This window comes from Odontesthes bonariensis, chromosome 17, assembly GCF_027942865.1.
Source record: "Odontesthes bonariensis isolate fOdoBon6 chromosome 17, fOdoBon6.hap1, whole genome shotgun sequence".
NCBI lineage: Eukaryota > Metazoa > Chordata > Actinopteri > Atheriniformes > Atherinopsidae > Odontesthes > Odontesthes bonariensis.
This window is the reverse complement of record NC_134522.1, coordinates 7542454-7555081: the sequence shown is the minus strand read 5'-3', so window position 1 is coordinate 7555081 and position 12628 is coordinate 7542454. Positions and strand designations below refer to the sequence as shown.

The 12628-nt window shown below is 40.6% G+C and overlaps 1 protein-coding gene across 1 annotated transcript in view; it reads left to right on the top strand.

The window, feature by feature from the left end:
- The window catches only part of alk (ALK receptor tyrosine kinase), a 476012-nt gene that overhangs the window by 264327 nt on the left and 199057 nt on the right, over positions 1 to 12628 (top strand). Inside the window, exon 4 of the mRNA XM_075488032.1 lies at positions 7087 to 7291. Coding sequence (XP_075344147.1) covers positions 7087 to 7291 — 205 coding nt within the window. The remainder of the gene's footprint in view (positions 1 to 7086; positions 7292 to 12628) is intronic.

The window sequence follows — 12628 nt, the reverse complement described above, 5'->3', positions numbered from 1 at the left end:
CTTACAGCCTCTCAGTCCCTGCCTGCATCATTTGTATAGTTTAGGATGAAAGGAAAACAAAGAGTTCATGTTAAGTGTGCTCCTGCACAGGATGTTTAATGTGCTTTTTTAATAAGCAGAGAGGGCTGAATTAGCAATGGACAAAATTCTATATATAACTTTTTTTTATATGAATGAATTCTTTTTTGCTTTCATTTGATTTATATTTATTTATAAAGAACTCAAAGGTATTTTTTAAAGTTCTGTTATTATGCAAAGCAGCTTGGTTACATCTTCAGAGCTCCCTCGGTGTGAGGGGTTTTATCGTGTTTGTGCTGTGTGTCCAGTGTGCATAGTCATTTTTATTTTATTCATTTTGGGAGCCTGGGGAGGCCTCGGTTATGCATTATGAAATGTTTCTATCCCTCTTTCCTTTCCTGCATTGTCTTGTTTCTCTCAAATTGTGAATTATTGAAAGACTTTTCTCCCATAGCATGGCTAACATATCAGCATTCCAGTAAGACTCCTGTCTTTTTGTGCTACATAAATTAAAGCGACCTCTGCGAATGGTGAACTGTCGTTAGTCAGATCGTAAGCTGCAATCAGCATTCCACAGACATTATTGTATTTCATTGTCAGGCTGGGAGAAGCTCTGCTGTGATGTACAAACCTTCCTCCACTGTGGTGTTAGGGGGAATGAAAATGATGCTATGGTTCAATTATTATACATAGTTTACACCAAAGTTTTTTTGAGCTCCTTTTAGCCTTGAGTCTGTGATACAAACTTTTTTTTTATTGAACTTGGACTAACTAAACTTGTTGGTAATCTTTATCAATTTAATCTCAAAATATCCTCTTCTTGCAATTCCTGTGAAAGGAATAATTATAGTTAAGTTTTATATATGAGACATACCAATCAGCATTCCTTTCATTCGTTTTTTTTTTTTTGGTATTTGTCGGCCAATATTTAGCACGATTCCACTTCGTCATTTCTCCTTGCAAACTGCGATTTACATGACCTGAAACCTGTCATCCGTGTATCTATGAGGTCTGTATGTATTTTTCTGATGTTGCCCAAGTTCCTAGATTATATATGAAATGGTATCTACATCAACATTTGACCCTCTACATACTATTCCAACCATCTGCTCAACACACCAGAACAACAATGAAATGTGAGCCATATGTGCTACTTGTTGAATGAGTGTGACAGCAAACTACAGTTCAGCCCTTCCAGCATATACTTTTGTTGTGTTTCAGGGATATTCGGATTTATTGGGCTTGTGTGGGGTACTTGGGAGCAGTTATTGTCTTACCTTACCTTACTTTTGCACTGTTATTTATTTTGTCCCTGTATTTCCTAACCACATAATGTCCATGTTGCCCCAACACAGACAATTTTACATGTACAGCAGAATAATGTTGCAACATTTTCTCTGCAACTCATCTGGAATCAATTAGGCTTCTTTAACCTTAGAGCCTCTGAGCGCTATCCACTGCAGGTAAAACACTGAATACTACTTTAAAAAATAGATTATTTTATTAATTATATTTTGATATTAATTTGCCACGTTCTCACAACTTGAGGCTCACTAACTGTTGTAGCCGTGTGGATTGAAAATATAGTCTCGCCCCACAAAAGTTATGTTGGTCCATAGCACAAAAACTAGGCAGTTAAAAAATAAAGGACATATAACTATAGGATATTTAGATAAAGGATCTATATTAATGCAATGTGACTCATTGATAAATGATGCCCGATAAGAAAAACAACCTATAGATGCATTAACTATAATTATCTGTCAGGGATCAGGCAGTTTTATTATTATTTAGCCAAAAAATATGAACAATGTTGCTAAATCAGAAGTCCAACTAAACAGGCCTATGAAAGAGGCCAACCTAATGGAACTGGCCTCAAACAGACTCAGAAGATATATAAGGGGAACTTAAATACTGGTTTAGCTAAACCATGTATAACGCAAGGGGAAAACAAAATGGCTGCTACATTCTGAACAAGCAGAAAAACACAAAATAAACCCCAAACATCCTTATGACAGTACAGGATATGGTTCAGTCCAATAGGCTGGCAGAAGTCCATGGCTGTGTTCGAAACCGCCTACTACATACTACATACTTGAAAACGGCATACTGATCAATTAGACAGTATGCAGAGCGTTTACACACAGTGCACTTCACTCCTGCCCGAGCCGAAATCAGCCTGCCTGAAAAGCTGATTTCGCTTAAGCTCTAAACTCTGTAAATATATAACTTTAGCAACATTTGAAACATTTTCAGGCGAGAAAGTAGTCGTTTAGACCCCCAAGGTGTTGAAAATCTGACAAAATACCAGCTATTTTCAATTTTGTTCCCACGAATTCGGCGCTAGTAAAGCTAGCCGCAGTGAGCAACGCACTTCCGGTTATGCCGTTTTGACTGGTCTCGTCCCGTTAACGGAATTTGACTGTTCAAATGGCGATGGGCGACGTCACGTTACGTTGCATGTTGGGTAGTTTGAGTGTGACAAGTAACCTCATGATGAATACTCAACATTTCGGCGAATCTAGTATGCATCTAGTGTACATCCGGGAACTTAAAAAAGTATGACTAGTAGGAATAGTAGGAGAAGTAGGCGGTTTCGAACACAGCCCATAAGTCCTCAGTGCCTGGCCACGCCTTTCACAGCACCAGGAACGAGAAGCCAAACCCCAGGTGAGTCAGAAAGAAGAGTGCTAATACAAAGTAAACAGAATTTTACCGTGCAGTCTTGGTACGTGTGCACTCAATATCAATATTACAAAGTGAGAAAAATAACCTAATTTGGTAAAGAAATAATGTGTTGAGTAGTTGTCTAAATGTTTGGAGTAGTGACTGTTAAGTGAATTAAAGTGGAAATATACTGGTGGTGAGGTGTGGATCTTACCATGTGTGAGTGGCCATCACACCATCTAACAATTTCCAAACATGCAATGTAAAACTACAAAGTTATGTGTAAAAAAAAAAAAAAAAAAAAAAAATTATGTATTCCATTGTTTCTGGTGAGACTGTGCTGGTCATAGTAATGTTGTCGCAAGGCGATTAGAGCTAAAACAATATGAAGTCACCAAAATCTTACAATTTCCTCTTGGAATTGTGGCATGCCTAAATGTTAATGTTTGCCTCTTAATATCGCAATAAACATTTTTTTAGGGATAACTGGGGGGATGTTTGCATATACACTAAAATAGGCAACTTAAAATATTGCCAACTTACAATTTTTGCGCCTATATAGTAACAACTTAATGCAGGGATGTACTCCAGGGCCGCTGTCCTGCAGGTTTTAGATGTTTCCCTGCTTGGACACACCTGATTCAGATCAATGCATCATCAGCAGGCTTGTGCAAAACTTAAAAATCTTTTCAAGAGATCCATTTCATCTGAATCATGTGTGTAGAAGCAGGGAAACATCTAAAACCTGCAGGACAGCGGCCCTCGAGGAACGGCTTTGGACATCCCTGACTTAATGCAACTACTGTGAACATCAGTCCTGGCACACACCCTGCTGAATAATAACTATAACATCAGGTACACACACAGGCGGTGGAGGCAGAGCTGCAGCACAGCAGAGAGGGAGAGGAAGGGACTTAAAAAAGCTGAATCAAGTTCTGTTTTACAACCTCAACATTGTAGTTATTCCCTCTGTAAAAGATGCTTGTTGTCACAAAATATGAATATGAAATCAATCTGACAGAAACAAAGCACTGACAATGCTGTATTACAAATGTTTTTTTTATCAGCCTGCAGAATGCAAGTTTTCTAGCTGAGGCGGAGTCGCTGTGTCGTGAGAATGAATGCGTTGTAAATTAACATGTTTGGCAGCCAGATAGTTCAGACCCCCAAAAAGACTTGTGCTCGCCCTGAGTTAATGCATTTTGCTATAAGAGGATTTGACAGAGAATACAATTTGAATGGTTTGTTTTCCTCCTCCTCTCCAGCCTTTAGTTGCAATTTTATCATCCGAGGGAATTCTGTCCTCGCCAACAGTTGGCCTGATTTGGTATGCTATATCGACAAGAGCCTCAGTTGATTGAATATGTTACTGCATCAAGAGCAAGAAAAATGTTTGCCAGCTTGATTCAATGATATAAAATACGAGTATCGCTTTGGATTGGAATGTTTCTGCTTCTGTTTTTCGGGGGTGAGCTTCCTCTTCTGGGGGCAGCAGCGAACACTGCTGATAGGGAGTCGGAAATTCGCAGATGAGAATATGCCTCCACTGTTTCAAATGATACGGAACAAATTATTGAATGGTTGTACCTCCAGCTGTGCTCTTCGATTATAATAAAAGGCGATGCTTGAGAAAGCAGAGGTAATTTGTAACGTCCATCTCTTCCGTATGATGATATTTAAGATCTTTGTTTAAATATATGCAACTGAGTAATCACCCTTTTTTTTTTTTTTTTCTATACTGCTTAATCTACCATAAATGATCATGTTGCACTATGCAGATTGGGGTAGACAGTCCACTGAAGCAGGCCTTGTGATGCAATAAATGAGGGCATCAAGCTCAGTTAGGCAGCCGTATTCACAGGTGAAGCAGAGGCAGAAATCTACTAATGGAATCACAATCTTTCCTCTGCAGTTTGCTATTACAATTTGTAACCCTCCAGTAATTGCTCTCAAACAGGTATTTCTTTGCCTTATTGCAACAGGAAGGCAAGAGTTGAGAGTCTCTGCCTTAAGGGTCAAAGTCTTTGCTGATTTTTAAAACCTTTTTGTGTGCGTGTATGAAATGCATTCGGTCCACACTGGCTGCAAAGTTCCTGTAAGTATTCAGACTGTCCTCGACAAAATGTCTGGATCCTTTGTGCATGAAGCATGCAAATATATAAGAGCAAATGAAGCTTAACTGGAGCACTCCAATTTAAAGACTTCCAAATTCTTGAGTTTTCAGCAGCTTCACAGGATAAAGAAAATGTGCTGGTTATCAGGCAATAAAAGTGGAAGTGACAATCATAGAAAAAAAGTGAGAATATGGACACTAATGGCTTTTGATCCCCTGCTGTTTCTGTCATGAAATGATCTGACTTTAAATTCAAACTAGATGCTAAAGTCCCAAAACCCAAAACAGTTCTGTTGTGTCCACAGCCAGGTCAGCCAGACTCAAATGAACAAAACCATTGCATGATCAGTGCATCAAGTTATCCTTACCTAAAGATATAAAAGCTATGGCATAATGTGTAGATTTGCTGAAGAAAGAATTTGGGACTCCAATCGGGGAAAAATCTACATAATAACATGAAACCAATCTTTTCTACATCAGGTTGTCTAGATGTGATCTAGGATAGGCTAAGACAGCATTGATGGGACTATGTTATAGATGTGTGGTAGTAAGAAAAGGCTGCATGTAAGGAGATGAACAAGAGAATAAATGCAGCCCTGATCAGACTTGACTTGTGGAAGAAAGCTCCCAGACAATGTGGTGTAAAGCAAGCCTACACTTCTTCTGGCTATTCAATTTGGTAGTATTGGGTCAGATGGGACCCGAATTTGGTTCTCTGGTTGCTCATATAACCATTTTGTAGCCTAGAAAGCGAAGTCATTTTACAGTTATGAAACCTTTATCATCACTGCATTGGTGAAAGATTTGTGGTGGGAATGTTCAGTGGGTGTAGAAAATAAGCCCTACCCTGAGATTAAGGAACAGCACTTCTATTTCTTTTGCTTTCTTTGTCTGGAGAAAGAGTCACAGTGCCGCAGGATAACGAGGCCGAGCACACTTCTAAGCTTTGAAAAATAAAGGCGAGCAAGCAGTGCTGACTCTTAACTATGCAACAGTCACATGACCTCCAACCTACTGAGCATTTATGTGGGCAGCTGAAGACTTAGAAAGCCAAACATTACTGAAATGACCAAAAAGCTCTTTGGAACATTGTTAGTCATGCTGTCATAAGATGAGTCCGAGCCAGCTGGAGAGCATGCTGTTATTAAAGCAAAAGTGGGCCACATTTTGAAATGTAAGGATATTTTTTTAGAGATTCAACTTTTCACTAGAACTGATCTTATTGTTTTAAGTAGTATCTTCACAAGTAGTCTCAGACTTTTGGACCCAATTTTACATTCACGGATGTAATCTACAGAAGATACTGTCCACATTATACAGTATGTGTACTGTTGTTATTCAGGACTTAATAAGCTAGATTCAAAGATATTGCAGCTTTGCCACATATCAAGACTTATTGGAGCTTATTTCCCATTCTTTTCCGGTGTTTTGTAAGTACCAACATCCAAATTGCACATACAACTAATGGCAAAAGTCTTTTTTTTTTTTATTGCAGAGAGATGCAATACAGTTGAGAACTATACTTTAATATAATCTGACCCTCGGGAAGCTTGTATTTCCATTATCCAGAGGCAAAAGTACGGTTGTGCAGCCTTGGAATGGAAACAATATGAAAACCGAAAGGGAAGAAATGCATCAACCCTCTATTAAAGAGAAGAAAAAAATATTTTTTTTATCTCTACAACTGTATCTGCAGCAGTGAAAGCACCTAATAACCCCGAACACTGTCAAACTAAATAAATTGCAGCATCAGAACAAGCTCAACTTGAATGTTTTTTTTCCTTCTGCGTGACTTTAGCTTTGCATTTTTTAAATTCCCCTCATCAAAAGTACTTTTCTTTACTGCACGTATGAATATAAAAATGCCTTCCTTTCTATTTGGGATTCTATGCGCTTCCACAGACACAAACTTTCTGTCTCCGTTCGACCCGCTGCCTGATTGAGCACGATATGTTTTAGAATTAGAATGGACTTTGTATCAAAAGATCAGCTTTGATTTTCTCCTCTTTTCACTTTGTCTGAGCTAAAGTGTTATTGAATGCTGATTTCCGAAGCAGCTTTATTTCATGCATTTTCATGAAGCACCACTTTAAAACTATCTGATGCCATATTCCGTCTCTCATCTCAATTCTGTGCGGCGCATTGTTTTAATAAAAGTCAAATATTTGATCTTCTTTTGCAGATATGGTTCTGTTGCTTGCAACTCTGTGTTCTCTGCGTCTTATCAGTGCACCGTTTGTAAAACTAGCATTCATTCAACACGTCTTTGCTTGTCTTCTGTGTTTCAGGTCAGTTCCTCTGGGTGAACAGTTCAGCCTTTGGAGGCCCCTGGGTGCTGAGTCCATGGCTGTGGGGGGGTCAAGGTCCATGTAGCCTGGACATGGCTGCCTTTCTCCACCCCAAGCAGAGTGGACAATACACCATTTGGCTCATAGAGCGAGACAAGCCACCCCTCGCTCTCTTCTCCACTGACACGCTACCTCGCATCACAGGGTAAGAATGTATTTTTTATATAAATTGAGCTTCAGAGGCGTTTCATATCGGTGAATAAAAGTGAAAATGGTTTCCTTGGTGGTCATGACTTCTGTCGTTCATCCAACTAGGTTTGTGTATGCAAGTAATCTTCCTTTGGTGCACACCGAGTTGGAAGCAAGAGAATCAGATCTGTGAAAGTGTTCCATTAGATGCAGACAAAAACTCTTACAGAAGATCTTTGTGATGCCTCACAAAGATTGAAGATTGCCTAAAATAGACAGAAGACTCTGAGGGGGGAAGACAGACAGTTCAGAACACTTGTGGTAATAATAATAATGATGATGATGATGATGTTAATTGTCAGGCAGTTGGGAAAATGTTCTTTCATAACAGAAGTTTAATTTCATAAGAACAACAAGAATGAGAAGGAATATTAATTCAGGGTAATATTGCAGTAACAGACAGGCGTATTTAAGTCTTTTCAGTGGGGATGTGATCTTGGATTAGACTCATTAAATAATCTTAGGATAGACGGACTGATCCACAGCAGAGTGCTGTATGCTCTCCAGTTTGATGGGAACCATTTGTAATTGTTTCTCAGAACGCGGTAGAGATTAGAAGTAATGTAGCTTGCCAGCTTTAACATGTAGCCATGGTAGGCTGAGTCAGAGATTCATAGTTGGCCTAATCGACAGCAGGACCGGGCTCCTCGAACTGAGGCTTTTCATTGGAGGCTGTACAGTCTGTGTGTCACTTCTCCTAAATACAAATACTTAATATGTGGTTGTGCCCGTGTGTGGTTGACTTTCACCTTTATTAGCATAAATGTGCTCTGTGTTTTCATCTCAAAACACCGTCCTAGATCAGTTTCATGCAACTTGTGTGTGTAATCTCCTCTGGCACAGGAATCCTATCAAATGTATGCTTTCAGCATGCTCGTCTCCGTGTTGGTTTGTGGTAGGAGACGCACAATAACATTAAAGTGTGTGTGTTTATGCAAATGTTCATGCTGCTGTATGTTCTTAAGGGAGTAGAGCAGCAACGTGCTCATTACATGTGTGACGAATTAGGCTGTGAAATGTGTGTGTGTGTGTGCTCATTTGTAGTCGGAGGCTGCTGCCCACCCACACCATTTCTGCCAGCTGGAGACTCACTCAGCCACACTCGCGCACATTTCTGCTCCGATGGGAAGACACTCGTGATAAAAGGGGAAAGCAAAACCATAAGCAAGAGCAAATGAGACACTGGAAGAGTCGGGCAAAATGCTAATTAAACATCTGACTTCCCATTGAATTTCAGCGCTGCTTCGACATGTTTGGCTAATTCAGGGTTAGTCAAGAAAGGGCCAGTTGGTAATCTCAGAAGGTCAGTCTAACTGGAATCAGATCCAATCTCAAGTTTCATTTAATTAATTTTGGCATTCTTTAGACAAGGCCATGAAAAATGGATTTATTTAGCGTGTTTTATGTAAAAGCACTAAAAACTGAATTTACAAGTAAAACAGAGAGAGAGAGGTACAATGCAGGGAAAGTCATTTATCAAAGTCCTTCAGTTCAAATAAATCACTTATCAAATGCAGCAGTAAACAGGAAAACCTACTGGGTCTGAATTGTGAAGCCAAGGTGGACTTCTTTATCGTGCAATCCCACAAATTACTCGTGAGACTTGGCTCCAATGCATATCCGACTCTGGGGAGAAGTCCCAAATTCTCTCATTTATTACTGTCACCATTTCTTTTTCTCCATTTGGTCCCTAAATCTAACTTTGTTATTTCTGATCAGTTTGCTTTTGTTCAATTTATAAGATAATTCAGTTATTAAATTGATATTATGCCTCCAAGACAGTCCAATCAGGTGTGTATATATATATATATATCTGACTCCATCTGCTTGTCCAAAACTGGTCAATATCAGCTTCAAATGCCAAAAGTTGAGGCCTCAAACTGGCCCTTCACAAACAAGTCGACTGATGCTACTTTTAATGCATTTCAAAAGTGGGAAGTTGGAAGTCAAAGTTATCTCATTTCTTACCTCCAGGTTCGCTTCATTGCTTTGCTGTTTACAACGAGTCCTCTTGATGAAGCAAAGCTAAGACTGAAACATCTTTGTGTTGCTTAAAACTACACAACGTGTTTCTCTTCTGTCCAGGAGCTGTGAATCCTCCTGTGTTTCGGCAGCAGAGGGTTTACAAACTACATTATTTGTCATAAGACGTAACCCCCGTCTTGTGTGACTGATCTGTACCCAGCAGTTCCGTCATTCCGACATCCCTCTCGCTAGTCATTAATGTTACGCTATGATAGAAGTAGCTCCCGGTGAATTCAGTGTGATTTGCTCACCTGGTTGTTGAAGAGAACTGGCACTTTATCTTCACAGGTTCTCTCTCCAGAGTGTGTCATGATATTGTGTGAAACTTTTAGCCACATTCTGCTCAGTAGCCTGCTCTGCTCAGAGCTGACACCATTCTTGTTTATTTTCTCTTTACAGTTAAATCCCTTTCATGTCCCCTGACCCTCTTGGGCTCTCATTGGCTGCAGCTCCTCGTTGACTGACAGCTTCTTCAACAGGTTTTTTAAACCTGGACCTTATTTCTGGCATAAAATACGTTCATATACTCACCAATAACAGTTAGAATAGAAGAATACTTTATTCATCCACCAATGGGGGAAATTCAAATTAGTCAAGCAGCTCAAAAAAATTATAAATATTTACAATGATATGAAATACTACTACTACTACTGATAATAATAATAATAAATGACTAAATAAATAAAAATTTAAAAATCAATCAATTTGAGAAGAACTCAGCAGTCCCTGTTAAAAGCCTCATGGCTGTGGGGACAAAGGACCTCCTGAACCTCTCAGTCCTGCAGCCTCTCACTGCAGCTGCTCCTCCGTCCTGCCAGGATGCTGTGGAGAGGATGTTTATCGTCCTCCAAAACAGAATACAATTTCCTCCTCATCCGTTGCTCCACCACAGCACTGAGAGGGTCCAGCCTTCTGCCAACAACAGAACCGGCCTTTTTCACCAGTTTGTCCAGGCGCCTACAGTTTTTGTCTGTCAGAATCAGAAGAGAATCAGAATCAGAATCACATTTACTGTCATTACACCTTACAGCATAACAAAATTTCAGTTCCAGTATACCCATCCGGACAGACAACATGAAAAACAGACAGGGGAGACAGCTAACTATGGCCATGCGCTCATGCAAGCGCTGCCAGGAGGACAGGGCACGCAGCTCATTGAAGAGCGAAGCCGCTCATTTGATCAAAGAAAAAAAAGGTACCACAATAGGTGAGAGGAGGAGAAAAAAAAAATCATACTTCACACTTTACCCTTTATCAGGATACAGTTTGAGATCGCAAAAAAAACTCAGCACAAAAAGCAACACATACACACAACATCAAGCAATGGGACCAGTGAAGAGGTGAGGAGTTGCGTGTGCTATAAGTGAGCGTGTGTGTGTTCAATAAGTCTGCGCAGTGTTGTATCAGGCATTTGTCCTTGAGATGTAGTCTATCAGCCAGTCCAAACAGTTCCCACAGGAGTCTCAGGAAGGGGAGGGGGGGCACATGAGGGAGAGCATCATGTTTACATAAGAAACGTGGAGAACGATTTTGCAGCTTGCTAAAAGGCCAGTGTGGGGCGCCGGATTGAAATAACAATTTTGTTTGGGTCAGACGGACTACTGATTGTGCCGCCTGTCTTTGTGTCTCTGCTGGATGTCTCTGCTGGATGTCTCATGGCGAAGTCCCGATCAGCCAAATTGTGGAATGTGGACCCTTTCCGCCCGGTCCAAGTGATCAATCAACCTTCTCCCAGGTTAATCCATTTCTCTTCTGAGTCCAGGAATCTCAGCCAGCCTGCGAACCTGCGCAAGGATCGCCTCCAGCTTCCGATTCTGCTCACGTAGCATCTCAGTCTGAGCGTTGCTCTTGTGACCCCATCGAACGCTGTCCACGTTCTCTTAATTTCGTGAAATAGGCAAGGCAAGGCAATTTTATTTATAGAGCACAATTCATACACAGGGCAATTCAAAGTGCTTTACAGCTACATAAAATCACAAGAAGGCAATAAAACCATTAAAAAGGAATAAAAAAAATAAAAGAAAGAAATTAAAAAAAGAAAGAATATTTAAAACCCATTAAAATAATCATTAAGTAATTGAAAAGTGAAGAGTGCAGATAAAATACTTTCAGGTGTCATATGCACAGCTAAACAGAACTGTTTTCAGCCTGGATTTAAACTTTGTCAGAGTTGAGGCCTGTCTCACATCTTCTGGAAGGCTGTTCCAGATTTTAGGGGCATAAAACTGAAACGCAGCCTCACCTTGTTTAGTCCTGACTCTGGGCACCAGCAGGAGACCCCTCCCTGAGGTTCTCAGAGCCCGAGTTGGTTCATATGGCTCTAACATGTCAGAGATGTACTTTGGCGCTTGACCGTGAAGAGACTTGTACACAAGCAGAGCTGTTTTAAAGTCTATTCTCTGAGCGACAGGAAGCCAGTGCAGAGACCTGAGCACTGGACTAATATGGTCGTATTTCCTGGTTCTAGTCAGGACTCGAGCAGCAGCGTTCTGGATGTACTGCAGCTGTCTTACAGCCTGTTTAGAGCCCAGTGAGCAGGCCGTTACAGCAGTCTAACCTGCTGGAGACAAACGCATGGATCAGTCTCTCTAAGTCTGGTTTAGACACTATTCCTTTGATTCTGGCAATGTTTTTTAGATGGTAAAAAGCTGCTGATGTTACAGATTTAATGTGGCTGTTAAAGTTCAGGTCTGAGTCCAATATTACCCCGAGATTTCTAACTTGATAGTTAGGTTTTAGAGAGAGAGACTCGAGGTGACTGATGACACTTTCTCTTTGTTTCTGTGGGCCACAGACAATGATTTCAGTTTTGTCTGAGTTTAGCTGGAGGAAATTGTTTTGCATCCACACACTGATCTGTTCGATGCAGCGACACAGTGTATCTACAGGCCCGTGTTCTCCTGCCGTCAGTGACACGTAGATCTGAGTGTCATCTGCATAATTGTGGTAGGACACATTATAGCTGCGTATTAGCTGGCCTAGTGGAAGCATGTACAGATTGAACAGCACGGGTCCCAGGATTGACCCCTGGGGAACCCCACAGGTCATAGCCATTTGGTCTGAGACACAGTTACCAATTTCAACAAAATATTTTCTGTCCTCCAGATAGGACTTGAACCAGTTTAAAGCACGACCAGAGATTCCCACCCAGTCTTCTAACCTCTGTAATAAGATCGCAGGGTCAACTGTGTCAAAGGCAGCACTCAGGTCCAGCAGAACTAAGACTGTGACTTTACTTGCATCTGTGTTCAGGCGGATGTCATTTGTC